Source organism: Naumovozyma dairenensis, chromosome 5 (assembly GCF_000227115.2).
Source record: "Naumovozyma dairenensis CBS 421 chromosome 5, complete genome".
Lineage (NCBI taxonomy): Eukaryota > Fungi > Ascomycota > Saccharomycetes > Saccharomycetales > Saccharomycetaceae > Naumovozyma > Naumovozyma dairenensis.
This window is the reverse complement of record NC_016483.1, coordinates 1096549-1113091: the sequence shown is the minus strand read 5'-3', so window position 1 is coordinate 1113091 and position 16543 is coordinate 1096549. Positions and strand designations below refer to the sequence as shown.

Sequence of the window (16543 nt, the reverse complement as noted above, 5' to 3'; positions counted from 1 at the left end):
AATACATGAAACTTAAAGATTGGACAGGTCCATATACATGCTTATGAGTAGAAGAAGAAAGTATTTTTGTAATATAATTATTGTTATGATTATTAGTTTGATTATAGAAATATTATATGTATACGTATCAGTTAAAATATAGAAATAGAATAAAATACACCGTTTAAACCCAAAATGAAAGTAAGATAAAAGAAATGAATAGGAATTTGAATAAGATAGAGAGAAAAAAATCATGACCAAAATTTTAAAATGCTAATGGAGGAGAAAAATTGTGAATCGGTTTGTTTAACCAGAACACATTTCACAAGCTTCTGGATTATCAATAGCACATGCAACAACCTTTGAATTGTAAATATCAAATTCAGTTTCTTCATCATCTGCAATTGGAGCGACGTCTTTCTTCTGTATACTTTCTGGAATGGCTACAACTGGTTGTGTTTCTCCAATTGAAAGAGAACCGACACTGCTTGCTAGAGATGAATCGTTAGATGGAGTTGGAGAGTTGGATCTTGAAGGAGTAGATGCAACTGGAGCAGCGACAGGGGCTGCTGGAGCTGGAGCTGGAGCTGGAGCAGTGACTGTAGCAGTAGGAAGTTCAAAAGCTGGGTCAGCAGTACGTGGAGCAGGAGTAAATTCAACAGCTGGAGCAGTTTCTGGATCAAAATCAGATGGAGTGTAAGTAGGATCAGTTGGAATATATGATGGACGGTTCAAATTACTTACGTCAGCAATATTACTAGCGGCCTTATCAGCAATAGCTTGATCAATAGTGAATTGAATAGCAGCAGAAGCAGCTTGAGTTCTTAAGTAGTACATACCGGTCTTCAAACCCTTCTTCCAACCATAGAAATGCATACTTGTTAATTTACCCATTGTTGGAGCACGTAAGAACAAGTTCATAGAATGAGATTGATCAATGTAAATGGAACGGTCAGCAGCCATGTCAATAATAGTCTTTTGAGAAATTTCCCAAATGGTTTTGTATAGCTTCTTTAATTCATCTGGGACATTTGGTAAGTTTTGAATAGAACCATTTTCAGTAATAATATGTTGTTTCATACCATCATCCCAAATACCTAAATCGACCAAATCACGTAACAAATATGGGTTAACGACTTGGAATTCACCAGATAAGACACGACGAGAGTACATGTTGGAGGTAACAGGTTCGAAACATTCATTGTAACCCAAAATTTGAGAAGTAGAAGCAGTTGGCATTGGAGCCATAGTTAAGGAGTTTCTTAAACCGTATTTTCTAATATCATTTCTTAAAGTATCCCAATCCCACATACCGAATGGTTTTTGATTCCACATATCCATTTGTAAGATACCTTTAGCAGATGGAGAGTCTTCGAAGTTCAAATATGGGCCATCCTTTTGAGCTAATTCACATGAAGCTTCTAAAGAAGCATGGTAGATAGTTTCGAAGATTTGTTTGTTTAGAATCTTTGCTTCATCAGATTCGAAAGGCATACGTAAAAGCATATAAGTATCAGCTAAACCTTGAACACCAAGAGCAATTGGTCTATGTCTCATATTAGAGTTTCTAGCTTCTGGAACTGGATAATAATTACGGTCAATAACCCTGTTCAAATTACGAGTAATAACTTTAGAAATTTCATGTAATTTCTTGAAGTTATAAGTGGAAGTCTTACCATCTTCAGAAGTTTCAATAAAAGCAGGTAAAGCGACCGAAGCTAAATTACAAACAGCAGTTTCATCTGGAGCAGAATATTCGACGATTTCACAACACAAATTTGAAGATTTAATAACACCCAAATTCTTTTGATTAGATTTTTCGTTACAAGCATCCTTGTATAAGATGAATGGAGTACCAGTTTCAGTTTGAGCTTCAAGAATAGAATACCATAATTTTTGAGCCTTAATAGTCTTACCACGTCCTTCTCTTTCGTAACGAGTATATAATTCTTCGAATTCTTCACCATAACAATCAGACAAACCAGGAGCAGAACTTGGAGAGAATAAAGTCCATTGACCATTTTGTTCGACACGTTTCATGAATAAATCTGGAATCCATAAAGCTGGGAATAAATCTCTTGCACGAATTTCCTCCTTACCATGATTCTTTCTAATTTCAATGAAATCAAATATATCCGCATGCCATGGTTCCAAGTATAAGGCAAATGCACCGGGTCTCTTATTACCACCTTGATCGACATAACGAGCAGTGTTGTTGAAAACACGGACCATAGGAATCAAACCATTAGAAGTACCATTAGTACCAGCGATATAAGAACCAGTGGAACGAATGTTATGAATATGTAAACCGATACCACCTGCAGTCTTTGAGATTAAAGCACATTCCTTTAGAGTGTCGTAGATACCTTCAATGGAATCATCTTTCATGGCGACTAAGAAACAAGAGGACATTTGAGGTTTTGGAGTACCAGCGTTGAAAAGAGTTGGAGAGGCATGAATGAAATATCTTAGGGACATTAAGTTGTAAGTTTCTAAGGCAGCTTTAATATCTCTACCGTGAATACCAAGAGCGACTCTCATTATTAAGTGTTGTGGACGTTCAGCGACTTGACCGTTAATCCTTAGAAGGTATGAACGTTCTAAAGTTTTGAAACCGAAATAGTTGAATTGGAAATCTCTGTCGTAAACGATGGATGAGTTAAGTTCATCTTTGTTATCCATGACGATACTGTAGACGTCCTCTGAAATCATTGGGGCATGTTTACCAGTGGCAGGGTTGATATAGTCATGTAAATTCTGAATGACAGTGGAGAATTGTTTTGTAGTTTGTTTATGTAAATTAGAGATTGCTAATCTAGCGGCTAAAGTGGCATAATCTGGATGGACAGTGGTCATGTAAGCACAAGTTTCAGCGGCCAAATTATCTAATTCAATAGTAGTGACACCTTCATAAACACCGGAAATAATACGTTGAGTGACTTTAACAGCGTCGATGCGAGCTGGATCTAGACCATAACATAAACGTGAGATACGTGCAGTAATTTTATCGAATTTGACTGGTTCTTTACGACCATCTCTTTTTATAACGTACATGGTAAAATATAATGTGTTATGATATTTATGAGTGAAGTTTGAGTCTCTGGTGTTCTTCTCTTAGATAACAAAATGTAAATGGGAAGAAATGAAAATATTTAATGAAGGAAAGCCTCTAAATGATCTTGATGCAATAGGTTTATATACTTAGATATTGACCTTTTAAAAACTTCTTCAAACAGCATACAAATCAAACGAAACGCGAAAATCGACTACTTACAAAAAGGGTATATTATTATTATACCACTACTACTTGAATCCTCTGTTTCACCTGGTGAAATGATTTCCTTTACCTTTTCTCTACTAGACATCTACGAAGGAGATATTCTTTGATCCCAAGAAACAACCTACCTTTCCCTTGTTCTGCTCAGATATGTACGTAAAAGTTTAATGGAAAAATTTGCCATTTACATTTACGCGTACGATACGCGTCATTCTTTTCATATCTTTATTACTAATTGAAATATTTTACGCGTCTGTTTCTAAGTAGAGACGGTTCTGAAACTTGTTTACGCGTCTCATTTTGCCCTACTTTTCTTTTCTTTTTTGTCTGTTTACGCGTAGACATTTCCCATTTGGGTAAAGAAACGCGTAAGCAAAGTTTTACCCCATTCTTACAATGGTTTCTATAGACTACGAAGACGACCAAGCCTTTTATTTGGATTTGAAATGTTCCTAGAAACAGTTATAGAAACTATATTGGGAACTGGTCTCCAAGGTAACAAACACAGCGTGAGTGTTGGTTGTTGTCCACCCAACGTGGGGGGGGGGTAAATTGGTCAGCAAGAAGAAATCAATACACAATAAATGGTAAACATGGCAACTATGTACTACCTATTTTAGTAACCATTTACCTATTTGCTACAATGTATTTCCCGTCCACCTCCGTCTCCGTGTATATTCGATTGTGTCACGGGTAAGAATTTACGAATCTTTTAATTCCCTATGTATATGTACTCTTATTAAGAACATCGCTGTACTTACCCATTGGGATACGAAAGATACGATACTAGCTTAGGGGAACGGAACATTCTTTGATTAATTCGGGTTTTTCTTTTGTTGCATCCTTGGGAACCGTAAATATTCTTTGGCGAAAGTATATAGAATTGGGCAATTATTCTAACTCATATAAAACTTTTCTGACCCATTTTATGAACCGTATAGACATAAGAGTTTTTCCAAGACACCATTGATGTGCGTTATGATGCTCATTATATACCTACTTTTTCTTAACATCGATGAAAACAAATTTGATGTCGGTAGATACCACGATATGAGTTGGCGTAACTTCTGAGTGTTAGTCGGTCATAATGATATACATTTATGGAGTAACTCATATAGCTATGTATACGACATAAGATCCAAACCACTATTCTTTGAATAAGAATTTCAATGCTATCGGAAAGAAGACCACTATATTAAAATACCTCGAACGTAATAAACTAAAGCGTTTCTTGTTTTGGAATTATATACTTAACCGCCGAGAGGCGGCTGCTACTCAAAACGTATCGTAGGTTACGGATAGTCGAGTATGTTGCTAGGTAGCAACACAGAAGTAATTTAAACCTAAGAAGATGGTTTATGCTTTACAATCAGTTTATGAACCAAAAATCACAAACAATAAAGAAAATAAAATAATCAGAGATAAATTATGCAATCCTTAAAGATTCTTTTTTTACAGCGATGTTAAAGATATAATGATTGTTAATTGTTGTTGTTTTTTTTCAACTACATGAGATGTATATAATTAATTTTCGTTGTGTGTTTAAACAGTATTTCTATCAGAAAGATAATGTACCACTGGAGTAACTCCCGCTATTTGAGTCAACTTTTCAAACCAAGTTAATAGAATACCACCTTGTTTTTGGCCTTCTGGAATAGACATTCCCTTGTATAAAAACTTTATTAATACGTCGTGTTGTTTTGAATCCAAACTCTTCACAATATTCGTAATATCAGCTTGTCTGACCTGTTTTAAAGTATCCAAAACAGCACGGAAATACTCGGCTTTGGTGTTCTCATCTGCACTATATGGTGGATCAGTTGTAGCTAAATTAATTGCGGAGTTCACATCACCACTACTGGAAAGCGAACGTAATTGGGAAATTTTAGGTTGTAAATCAGCTAATGTGACTACTGTTGTGTAGGGTGGTATTAGATCTTGTGCTGTTAATCTCCCACTTTCAGGATCGAATGCATCGATATCAATTCTTCTCCAATCAGACATCTTGTTTCTATTTATGATACTTTTCAATTAATAGTGTAACCTTCTGTGGCTGATAAGTTCTATCTCTTCTGCTAATGTCTTCGAAGAAAAGATAATAGGGGTCTCGAACTTGATTTAACTTTTGTTAATTACATGTTCATTTCTCATTTTTCATTTTTCATTTTTCAAACGTCCGTACGTAGTTTTAAATATACAATTCCAAATTTTTCAAGGAACAGACCGGGTAAATAAAGAATAAGATATACTTGAGGAAAACACAACTGTAGCTTGATAATATACTAAGCTACGCATATTTTATACATTTATGTTTATTATTATTATTATTATCGTTATATTATATTATGAGTTGTATAATTGTTGTATATATTCAAAGAAAAAATTATATTAGTTCATTAGTTGATTATCTTGTCGTTTGGAATCCCTTCATATTCACCGTATCCTAATATCAAATTGATATTTTGTAGACATTGAGTGGCAGCACCTTTCAACAAGTTATCAATTGTAGCACAAACAACAACACGGTCCTGAGCATCATTGACTTTAAACCCACCAATGACAACACCGTGAGTACCCTTAATATCTTTGACTAATGGAATATCATCAATAACATGTACAAGTTTTTCATCTGCATAAAATTTCTTATAGATATTTGCTACATCATTGGATGATAAAGAACCTTTCTTAATTGGAATGGAAATAGTTAAAGAAATACCTTGGAACCATTGGCCAACATGTGGAATGAAAGCAACATCGTGGCCCATTCTATAAGAGATTTCACGTTCATGAATATGGTTTGTTAAAGCATATGGGATCAAATTATCACTTAAGAATTTTGGATCATTCTTTGGGGATGGTTTAGCACCAGCACCTGAATATCCAGAAACACCAAAGACAGTTGGTAATCCATCAATATGATCAAGCATTGGAGCAATCGTCATTTGAGATCCAGTAGCATAACAACCAGGATTAGCAATCATTCTAGAGTTTGAAATTCTTTCTCTGTCATTTAATTCGGGTAAACCGTAAGCCCATTCAGTTTCTGGAACAAATCTATGATCAGCAGATAAGTCAACAATTTTAGATTTCCCGTTTTTAACACTTGCAATAGCTTGAACCATTGGTTCAGAGACATTGTTTGGTAAAGCCATAATCCAAACATCAACATCGCCTTTAGATTCCAATCTTATCAAGTCTTCAGTAGTTAGGTTTTCGTAAATAATTTCAGATTTTGTGTAACCTGGTAATTTTTGACCGGCTAATTCACGAGATGAAACATGAGCTACTTCTAAATATGGATGGTTATTGATTAAGTCAACTAAATTTCTACCAGTATAACCTCTGGCACCGATTAAGGCAACACGACCAACTGATTTATTAGTACCTTGTGGTTTTGGAGTAGATCGAGTGGAATAAGATCTTGAAGAAGGTTTACCAGTTGAAGAGAAGGCACCACTAGACGATGAAGAAGATGAACTCAAAGAAGAAGCCTTAACAAAGTCACCAACTAATTCAGAAACTGTGTTCAAGTCTTCAACACCGTACCAGAATAAAACTTTACCATTTTTCAAATAAGAACCTTCGGATTTATCAAAGTGCCAAGCAATGTTTGGATCATTTTCATGGACAGTCCATTGTAAAGCAGGGAAATCGCGATTAATAGCACTGAAAACGTTATCGGTAACGTTGTTCAACCAAGCGGAATCAGAACATAAAAATTTATCTAATTTAGCAACTTTATCATTTGACGAACCATTCTTTGTTTTCTTTACGACGGCAAATGCTTCCATTGGTTCATCTGCGTAAGAGACAAAATTACAAGTTTCCAATTGCTTCAAATATGATGCCACAGTTTGTTTACCTGAAGCGATATCTGAATCTCTTTCCAAGACTACTCTTAATGAATCAGTTGATGGGAAATCACTTAATGAAGATCTTTTAAGTAACTTATAACCTCTTCTGATCATAGTACCTGCACCTGAATCAGTAAACAATTCCTTTTGTAAATCTTGAACGTTAATGATAGCTACGGAAGAAGAGCGTGGTAAGTAATCCAATAATTCTTTGATTTCTTTAATCTTTAATTTGGTACCATATTTAACCCAACTTTGTTTCATTAAATCATCATATTCTTCATCCAAATTAATCATTGAAACTTTTTCCTTCGTTTCACCGTTGATAATCCCACCCTTCTCATTCAAGTAAACAATTTTCAGAGGTTCAAACACTCTAGCTAATTCACCAGCAGCAACATCGGCATTAACATTTAACATTTGACCCGATGGAGTTTCCGCTAAGGAAGTCAAAATTGGCAAGGCACCTACTTTAATAGAAGCTTCAATAGGGTCCTTTGTGACACCAGTAATATCACCCACCAATTTATATTTATCCTTGTCAAGATATTCAGCAGTGAAGACACCAGAAGTGATTGGTCTTGCACGAACACCTAACTTTTCCAAGGCAGTAACCAATTTCAGATTTTGTTCAAGGAAACATTTTCTCACGACAGCCATAGTATGTTCATCAGTGATTCTAATACCGTCAATGTAATCAGGTTCAATACCTTGAGCTTCCAATCTTCCATTAACTTGAGGGCCTGTACCATGAAGTACGATTGGATATAGACCAACATGGTAAAGGAATGCAAGACATGATGCTAATTCTTGTAAGTTGTCTGATATGATAGCGCCACCGACTTTAATAACAGCGAATTGTTGTTGTGAGACAGATGTAAAATATTTCAAATATTGTTCCACTTCTCTTTTGGTACTAATGTTATTTAATAGTTGGATAACAGTGGATCTTGTACCTGCAGAACCGACTCCATTAGTAGAAATACATCTCTTTGAGTATGTTATTCTTCTTCTTGTTGGGCTGGATCTGTTTAATGTGATTGATAATGGTCCTGAAGAGCTTGCTTGGGTGGATAAACTAGCCTTGCCTATGATTGATGATAAACATTGTAACCTTGAAGGGTTAATTCTTTTAGTGGAAGATACCAATAACCCAGGAGATGGCATAATGATACACTTATGTTGTTTTAATGAAACGTAAATGGATTTGTGACGTTTTAAGAATAATGATTGTAAGAAGGTAGTAATCGATCAAAAGAGATCCTAAAGGAAGTGGATAGCGAATGTATCTGTTATTTTTCGAAAAATTTCCTCTTTATATGGAATTCTCAGAGTGGCAGCCAAGATTGACTCATTTGAAAAAAAGTTTTCCGAAATGAATGACCGTTAAGTGAAAAAATTAGCGAAGTCGGAGACTACGTAGTTCGATTTCCATTCTTTTAAACCCGAAGCTCGGGAAGAAAGATGTTGTATCCGCCGGATAAATCACGGATCAGTTAGGTTGGATAACTATCCATGTTGTTTACTGCGGATTATTATTTTCCTGAGTTCTGATGATTGTATAATCTATCTATCGATAACTACACCGTCAATTAACGATGTAACCTTTAGTTTTGCCCTGTCTAGTGCCGTTTTAAAGCCTATTCTTTAGCAATAAATATTTTTTTTATGATATTAGCGTAATCTAGCTAGTTGTCTGTTTTTACATTCTAATAATACCACTATGGCTAAAATCTCTTGAATATGAAAGTGATATTATTGCCAAACAAACATGACATATATACCTATTCCTTCTTGGTAGGTGAATGTAGACTTTGCACCACTTTTAGATGATATATAATATAATATATATTTATATAGCGTGCTTACTTGAAAATGTTCAGTAATCTGGAATCTCTGGTTTTTTCGATACCTTTTCTTTTGTTCTTGATGTTCTCGATTTATAACCTATTGTTGCTGTCACTTTTTCGGTAGCGCTGGTTCCATCTTCATAACTAGGCAGTGGGATCGTACTATTATATCTGCTGCTCTGAGGAAAAGATGGATTAAATCTACCATGAGATCCTGGCATTTTATTTTGATATTCATCCGTAAACCCAGATCCTCTATAACGACCTTCACCTGCCACAGGTCTATGCCTCACTTCTGGATAATTACGACTACGTACTGACGATAATGATGATGCTGAAGTAAAAATATCACGTTGATTGTATCCTCTCCCACCAAGTCCGCCACCTAACCGTCTTGGTCTGAAATATTTAACAGTTCTACTTCTCTCGATATCAACGATACATATCCGTCCATTGATTTCCAATCCTCGATGTACACCTATTTCCTTACAAGCCATCTTACTACTTATGGGGTCATGAAAAACTATAAATCCATACCCTTTTGATTTATTATTATTAAATTTATCTCGCACAATTCTTATTTTTTCAATCTGTCCAAATTTCAAAAAATGTTTTTGTAATTGAAGTTCATCAATATCATATGGTAACCTCCCGACAAAAATAGTCCTATATGGATCAGTATCTTTTATGTTTGGGTCTTCGTGTGGATTCCATTTATCTAATGCTTCCTTATTCTCTTGAGCAATTTTATTCCCAAGAACAACCTCATTATTTTCAGTCACTTCCGAATTGGTAGTTGTAGTAGTTGAGTATTCCTTTACGTAACTTAATAGATGGCTATTAATATATTTTGATATACCAGTAATATTGGGATTCGTTCTTCTTCTATGTACAGGATAGTCGGTGGGTTTGAAATGCCTTAATGGAGGTCTTGGTTTGAAAATAGTAGAAATATCAGAAGAGATTTTTGAAACGTCGGTAATCCTCGATGATGGTGCCATAAGTTCGTTGAGGGTTTTATGTTGAGGTCCTTTTTTATATGATTACTTATCCATATTGTTTAAGTTCTTGTATCTATGATATATGAACTCAATGGACATAATCCTAGAAGTACAGAATTTTCCATATCTTTTCTAAATACTAGTTTTACATAAAGTAAGCGCGGTTTTGGAATGAATTTCAAAATTTCACAAGGACATCAAGAATAGCCATCCGTAGTGCTAAAATATAAAACGCATGTAGTTTCGTGCTGATTAAATACATGAAATATAGAGAAGTTGTGATTATGTATTAATATATTTATTAAATGATGCGGTGTATCTGGATCTATATATGTAAAAATGAAATATATATAATAAAGTTAAGCGTAAGGTACTTTACTTTACCAAGAACGTTTTAACTTTTTCCCTAATGCAATACCTCTTTCTTTATTTCTTGTTTTTAATTACGTGCGGTCGCCATTCTTCTACCACTGATCAATTGATTCAATAAATCGGTAGAATTCGTACTAGAGTCCTTCATTGGTGGCTGTTGTTGTGGATCTTGGTTCCCTGCTTGTTGTTGTAAGGGAGGTGCTGCAAACATACCTGGTGGTGGAGGTGGGACCATGTCTAGATTCAAATGAACTTGTTGTTGTTGCTGTTGCTGCTGTTGTTGTGGTAGTTGTTGCGGCATTTGTCCTTGAAATTGTTGTGGAATTGCATAGTATTGAGATGCTGGTGTACCAACTTGATTTGAATCAGGATTATTAGTATTTGCATTAGTGTTGGTGTTATTAAGTGAAAGCGTGTTCATATTGATTTCTAGATTGGTTGGAGAGTTACTTGTGGAAGAGGAGGCGTTTAAATTACTAAAACTTTGTAAGAATTGTATAACGGAGGCAGAATGATCGACTGGTTTGATGGCTAGTATTTCAATTAATTTTTTCGTTAAAATACCTTCGCTTTCGTTGGATTCCTTTATATTATTCCATGAAAATAATGATGGGTATTGCCCAAACGTTTCATCATCAATAATATTTGATTTCAATTTGAAGGTTTCATTTTTATAATTGTCAAATGAATTCAATCTTGAATCTAAAAATTTCACTGCGACATTCAAAGCATCATATGGATCAACGTATTCATTTTCGATAGAAGCATTATTTTTCTTTTTATTGTTATTGTTATTATTCGTTGTTGAGTCACTAGTTTGTACAGAATTTGAAATATTATTAGTGTTGTTGTTGTTGTTGTTGGTACTGAGATCATTATCGTTATTCAATTGGCCTAAAGTATCATTTAAGGTAGGTAGCTGGATGGAGCTATTTGGTTTCGATAAGTTGAATGAAGTTGTTACAGGAGTAGAATTTTGCGTGACACCCCACGGATTTGAACCAGAAGGTACAGCAGCAGGTGTCAATACTGGAGTAGAAGTATTTGTATGATCATTATGATGCAATTGGGTTTTTATTGGAGCAGGGGATGTTCCAATGCCACTCAGATGTGAATTTGAATGAGATAATAATGGAACATGATGATTATTTAATGGAGTTCTACTATTATAAATATTTGATGGTGATTCATGTGCTTGTTGTTGTTGCTGTTGTTGCTGCTGCTGTTGTTGTTGTTGAGCTTGTTGTCTGTTATGTAATTCTCTCTTGTTATAGGAATCTGCCTCTTCACCAGGTTCGTGTAAGAACATACAATTTGGATTTTGACATGGTAAACCTCTTAAATAAGAAGAACAATATTTCGTAGTACCGTATGCTGCTTTAATGAGACGTCCATCCATATATGTCCCATCTACTTGAGCGATACATTTGGCAGCATCATCTTTTGATGCAAAAGTGATATACACCCCATAACCGGGAGGAGATGAGGACGAATGATAGTCATTATTATGCGACGATTTTCTATTGACTACAATCTTATTGATTCTACCGTACTGTCCGAAATAGTTATCAGATCTTAATACATTTGATACCTCTTCATATGGTACGGGAGGATTAATTCCGACGACATAAACCAAATTTTTTTGAATGACTCTCATACCAGCCAAATGTTTCCTATTGGGATGTTCATTTTCTTTACGTTCCTTTTCCTTTTGTTTCCTTTCTCTTTCTTTCCTAGCTAATTTAGCTCTTTCCAATTTCAATTCTTCCGGAGAAAGGACCACGTATCGTACACTATCGTCATCATACTTACGACGACATGCAGGACATCTACCGTTTAATTCAGGGTTTTGTCTAATATTGTTGTAGCAAAATTGACATATTTGATATCCACATGGACATGGAAAGAAATTCTTATCAGTAATATCTAATGGTTCGATACATAATGGGCAGAAATCTTCTTCATCATCAGAGAGGAAGGAGGTATCATAATTGCTTAGAGTGTTTTGAATATCATGTAGATTATCGTGGACGTGTGGGTTCATAGTCATCTTTTCGGGAGGTTAATAATTAAAAGTTCGATATTTTTATTCAGTTTGTTTATTATGCTTTTATTTGTATCCTTTTTTTCGTAGTAGTTTTGGCAAAAGGAGGTATTACAAATTAGGAATTTTATAGAAGAGGTGTATATGCTATTGTTAAACAATAATGAGAAAGAAATAAGTTAGATTATACTAGACTAGGGCTTTGTTTTTTGTTAACTGTTTTGTTATTTCAATCAATTAACTTTACGTATAGAGAGAATTCCATATGAAACGGTGTTTGTTTTTCCGTTGTTCAAAACATTTTTTTCTTTCTTTTTGTCCTTCGGGGAAACCTCAGTGCAGGGTCTGGGTGTTTCTGTATTCGTAGGTCAGGTGACTGGAAATATGTCCAGTCACATGATCGGAATGCTGGAAACAAACGACACACAAAATGAGAGGTGCCAGAGCAGAGCGGAGTCACATTATATATATATATAAATATAGCAACCGTATAGGAAATCTTTGAACCTTCTAGAGGTTTTGAATTCTAGAAAAACGGTATTTCATCAAATATCTCGATGATAATGTTGTATTGCGTTCCAGAATTGAATACTTCCACCCAGAGTGAGCGACCAGGTGTCTCTATACACTACGTTGCATAATACCAAATCACCCTATATGCCTGTAGACACTTCAATTAGTATGGTTGGGTCCACCGAAATCCACCAAATACAAGAAATCTTTATTTATTTCCTCTATTAAAATTTTTATATTTTCCTTGAAACAAAATAGGTAGATTCACTCTCTAGTTTGGAGCCAAAAGTAAATATTAAAAAATAAAAGTCAAGGCAAATTAGTAAAAAAAGAACCTAGAAAAGGATAGCAATCCATACGGGAATGCATCCTTTACGAGCGTTTTGAAGAGAATAAATATTTTTTTGTTGTATAAGATGGTGTATCATACTAAAAAAACATAGAACTTAACTTGAAGGTAAATGGTGATTTTCAACCTTAATTAAAAAACTGTGAGACGGTTATATAAATCCGTAGAAATGTACAAAATGGTGAACAGTCATAGAAAGCAGTGAATTGCTATTATTGATTAAAAAAACTGTGAAAAATAAAATCTATTAATAAAATTGGTATGGACTAATGACTTTGAAAATGATGACAATAACATAAGATCATCTAAAGTTATATTTTGTCTATTAGGCGAAATATACCACTTTGGCAGTTCCACCACCATGACATGTAGCTTTTCAAAATTAGGCAGATAATTCTTAATGACCTCTTCAGTTGTATTTGGAAATCTTTCCAATAAATGTTTTCGAGTGAATGACAGTGTGGTATTATTGACCTTTATTTCCTGGAAGAACTTTTTTGCCCCTTTTTTTCAACCAATTTTAGGATTCAAACTCAGTTGATAAGGTTGTATTTAAATCCAGTAACCTTGTTTTTCAATCTTTGCAAGGTCTCTTTATGTTTCATGAGTTTTTCATGTAACGTACCCATTTCATTTAGTTCAGTGGCGTTCGGGGAATTTGGGATAATACATCCCAGGATTGTTTGACATAGAGCAATAATTGCTAACAAGAAAATTTGCAACATTTCTTAGTTATTTTTTCTGTATATTTCTTTCAATACTATATTAAGGAAATACAATACAAGAAGAAGAATAACAAGAATTTGGGAAATTTTTCAGAAATAAAGAAGTAAAGAAAGAAAGAAAGAAAGAAAGAAAGAAAAAGGTCAAGAATTAAAATTTTTGTTCATTCTTATATGCATTATTTTAGTCAAATTTTTTTGTATGGAACTCTATTTATTTTAAGGGTATTAAAAAGTGAAGTCCGTTTTGTTGAAAAATATGTATAAAAAATTCCGAAGTGTGTAATGGGTTTCAATCAAAATTTGCAGTACAACTTTCCTCGTAAAGAAAGAAGGCTAGCATTTTCAATATTTGATAAGAATTTTAAAAAATTATCTAATGGAAATGTATAGATTCAACTCAATTTGTTCAATAATTTTTGTGACTATATTATTAGAATATACAAGAATTGATTTTTAGTCCCTTCTGGGAACAAAAAGTAGCGTCAGTACAAATACGACACTTATTGGAATGGTAATTAAAATAGGTTTCTCATTTTTTATAGCCAACAATGTTTTATGTTTTCCAACTTTAACTTTTGAAATATATATATTATCCCACAGATATTCCTTTTAACAGCACATTGATGTGTAATAATCAATCAACCTTAAACTTTCTGTATGTAATAGTCTACGTATGAAGATTAAAAAAGTATTTTTGTTAATTAAATACATATATATCATTATCATTATCATTAATATCTTTATCGAATTGTTCTTTTAGAAACAATTAATTGAAAGAAAATATCATTACAAAAAGAAGAATTAAGCTGGAGTAATTGGGACAGTTCTGTAATCCACCTCAACCATCGCATCTAAATGATTACAAGCGACATTAACTTCCATCTTGAATGGTTTTTTATTATATTCAGTGTCTTCAGCATAATGCCACACAATTTTTTCAAAAGATTCATCCTTCGACTTATCATGCCATTTCAAATCTGGATGATTAACAGCTTCTTTGATATCCTTCAATAAGTGTTTTTCCACATGTTGATGTAAATGACGAACAAACTTTTTATTATGAGAATTGTCAGTATCTTTTATCTTATCAGGATCATCATGAGAATGATGCATGACGAATGGTGGATAATAATTTAATTTTAAGTGCATGTTATCAAATCTTGTTGTGTCTTCGAATTCAGACTTTAAGTATCTTTCAAAGTCATCTAATTCTTCGAAAACTTTGACTTGTTCACCATCTTTGGTGGTAACAGTAGTCATTTTTGGTCCTTTATCCTTCTTACCCATGATGAACTATAATTAATTACTGATTTGATTGGTTTTGATTGAAAGTGCTTTTAGTAAATACGTTAACTCGAAAGTTGAATATTTGCTTGTTTTTTTTATGAAGAAAAAATTAAAAGAAACAATTACAGAAAGTAAAATCATATGGATCGAGAAGAAAAATGCTGACATTTTGCACTTTTTATACACAAAAAACTGACATATACTTCAATGTGTTTGTCGAATTTGCAAGGGGCAATTGATTAAGTAATGAAAGTATTGGTTAACTATTTTGACGTATTCGCGCCAGGTTATGACAGAGCTTTAGAACAAATATGCGTAAACACTAGGGGGTTGGCTTTTTTTGGCACTAGTACTATCGTACGTATTGACTTACATGTGTTGAGAATATTACCCCTTGACTCTGATGGAAAATTTCAAATCTAATGCTACGTGACGTTATGTTCCCACCCCCCAAAAGTTTTTGGGGGTGGGAAGCAAAGTTCGTAAACATTCCAAGTCCAAAACACAGGTAGCCACCGAATGATTCATATTGTTTCGCGACCAGAGAATTACGAACAAGAGTACGAAGAAAATCAAAGGGGCTTCCTGATGAGGTCCACCCTCGACATTGGTCTTGGTCCTGTTCCGAGATCAAGTTTGATTTTAGGGAGGTTTCTCCTTGAACAAGTACGAGGGGGGAGGGGGGATAAACTCCTTGCGGCTCTCCCCAGCCACTAATCCTAACACCACAGAACGCGATGACTTTTGCGAAAGAATTACCAGCTCGGGAAACTCTTCTTTCCAGCTTCCAAATTTCCAAATACGGAAAAAGGAAGTTAATGTTCAAACGGGATTCTTATGGGCTGTGCGGATTTTTCTCAGGACGGAGCCCCCGCAATTAAATCAAAATCATATTCCTTTTTCATGCAGTAAGCCGGGGTTAATTATGAAATAGAAGAGTTTATTTTTCTTCTAGAAACTTTTCACACGTATTTGTTGTAAAAATAAGTATAGAAGAGAAAAGTTTCTTGGTTGACCAATATTGACACGTAATTGTAGTGACTGCAACTACTCTATCAAGAGTCGAGAGCCAAGTTGACAAGACGCATTTTAACTATCACGCTAGTTAATTCGTACATATAGACTCCAAATCGTTACCGCTTTCTTTCGTTCAACCAGCTTCGACAAATTCTAATACTTACGTAAATAATTCATCACTCTAATTTAAGCTGGACATTTACCTAGGCCAGAATAGACTGAAACTTAAAGTTTGCAGTTCATCTGTCAGCGGACATTGTTAGTACCGATCGAAG

At 34.4% G+C, this 16543-nt stretch overlaps 6 protein-coding genes across 6 annotated transcripts; all 6 read right to left on the bottom strand.

Annotated features, from left to right (window-relative positions):
- Positions 1–285: 285 nt before the first annotated feature.
- Positions 286–3033, bottom strand: RNR1 (ribonucleotide-diphosphate reductase subunit RNR1; the record flags this gene model as incomplete). The annotated part of the gene is made up of 1 exon (XM_003670501.1): positions 286–3033. One exon carries the CDS (start codon positions 3031–3033, stop codon positions 286–288), a length of 2748 nt encoding a protein of 915 aa, XP_003670549.1.
- Positions 3034–4798: 1765 nt separating this feature from the next.
- ARC15 (Arc15p) lies at positions 4799–5260 on the bottom strand (the record flags this gene model as incomplete). The annotated part of the gene is made up of 1 exon (XM_003670500.1): positions 4799–5260. One exon carries the CDS (start codon positions 5258–5260, stop codon positions 4799–4801), a length of 462 nt encoding a protein of 153 aa, XP_003670548.1.
- A 392-nt stretch (positions 5261–5652) lies between these two features.
- Positions 5653–8277, bottom strand: ARG56 (bifunctional acetylglutamate kinase/N-acetyl-gamma-glutamyl-phosphate reductase; the record flags this gene model as incomplete). The annotated part of the gene is made up of 1 exon (XM_003670499.1): positions 5653–8277. The coding sequence occupies one exon, from the start codon at positions 8275–8277 to the stop codon at positions 5653–5655; it is 2625 nt and encodes an 874-aa protein (XP_003670547.1).
- A 712-nt stretch (positions 8278–8989) lies between these two features.
- SNP1 (U1 snRNP complex subunit SNP1) lies at positions 8990–9961 on the bottom strand (the record flags this gene model as incomplete). The annotated part of the gene is made up of 1 exon (XM_003670498.1): positions 8990–9961. One exon carries the CDS (start codon positions 9959–9961, stop codon positions 8990–8992), a length of 972 nt encoding a protein of 323 aa, XP_003670546.1.
- A 439-nt stretch (positions 9962–10400) lies between these two features.
- On the bottom strand, positions 10401–12383 carry MOT2 (CCR4-NOT core ubiquitin-protein ligase subunit MOT2; the record flags this gene model as incomplete). Its single annotated transcript, XM_003670497.1, has 1 exon — positions 10401–12383. One exon carries the CDS (start codon positions 12381–12383, stop codon positions 10401–10403), a length of 1983 nt encoding a protein of 660 aa, XP_003670545.1.
- A 2382-nt stretch (positions 12384–14765) lies between these two features.
- On the bottom strand, positions 14766–15251 carry RGI1 (Rgi1p; the record flags this gene model as incomplete). Its single annotated transcript, XM_003670496.1, has 1 exon — positions 14766–15251. One exon carries the CDS (start codon positions 15249–15251, stop codon positions 14766–14768), a length of 486 nt encoding a protein of 161 aa, XP_003670544.1.
- Between the last annotated feature and the right edge of the window lie 1292 nt (positions 15252–16543).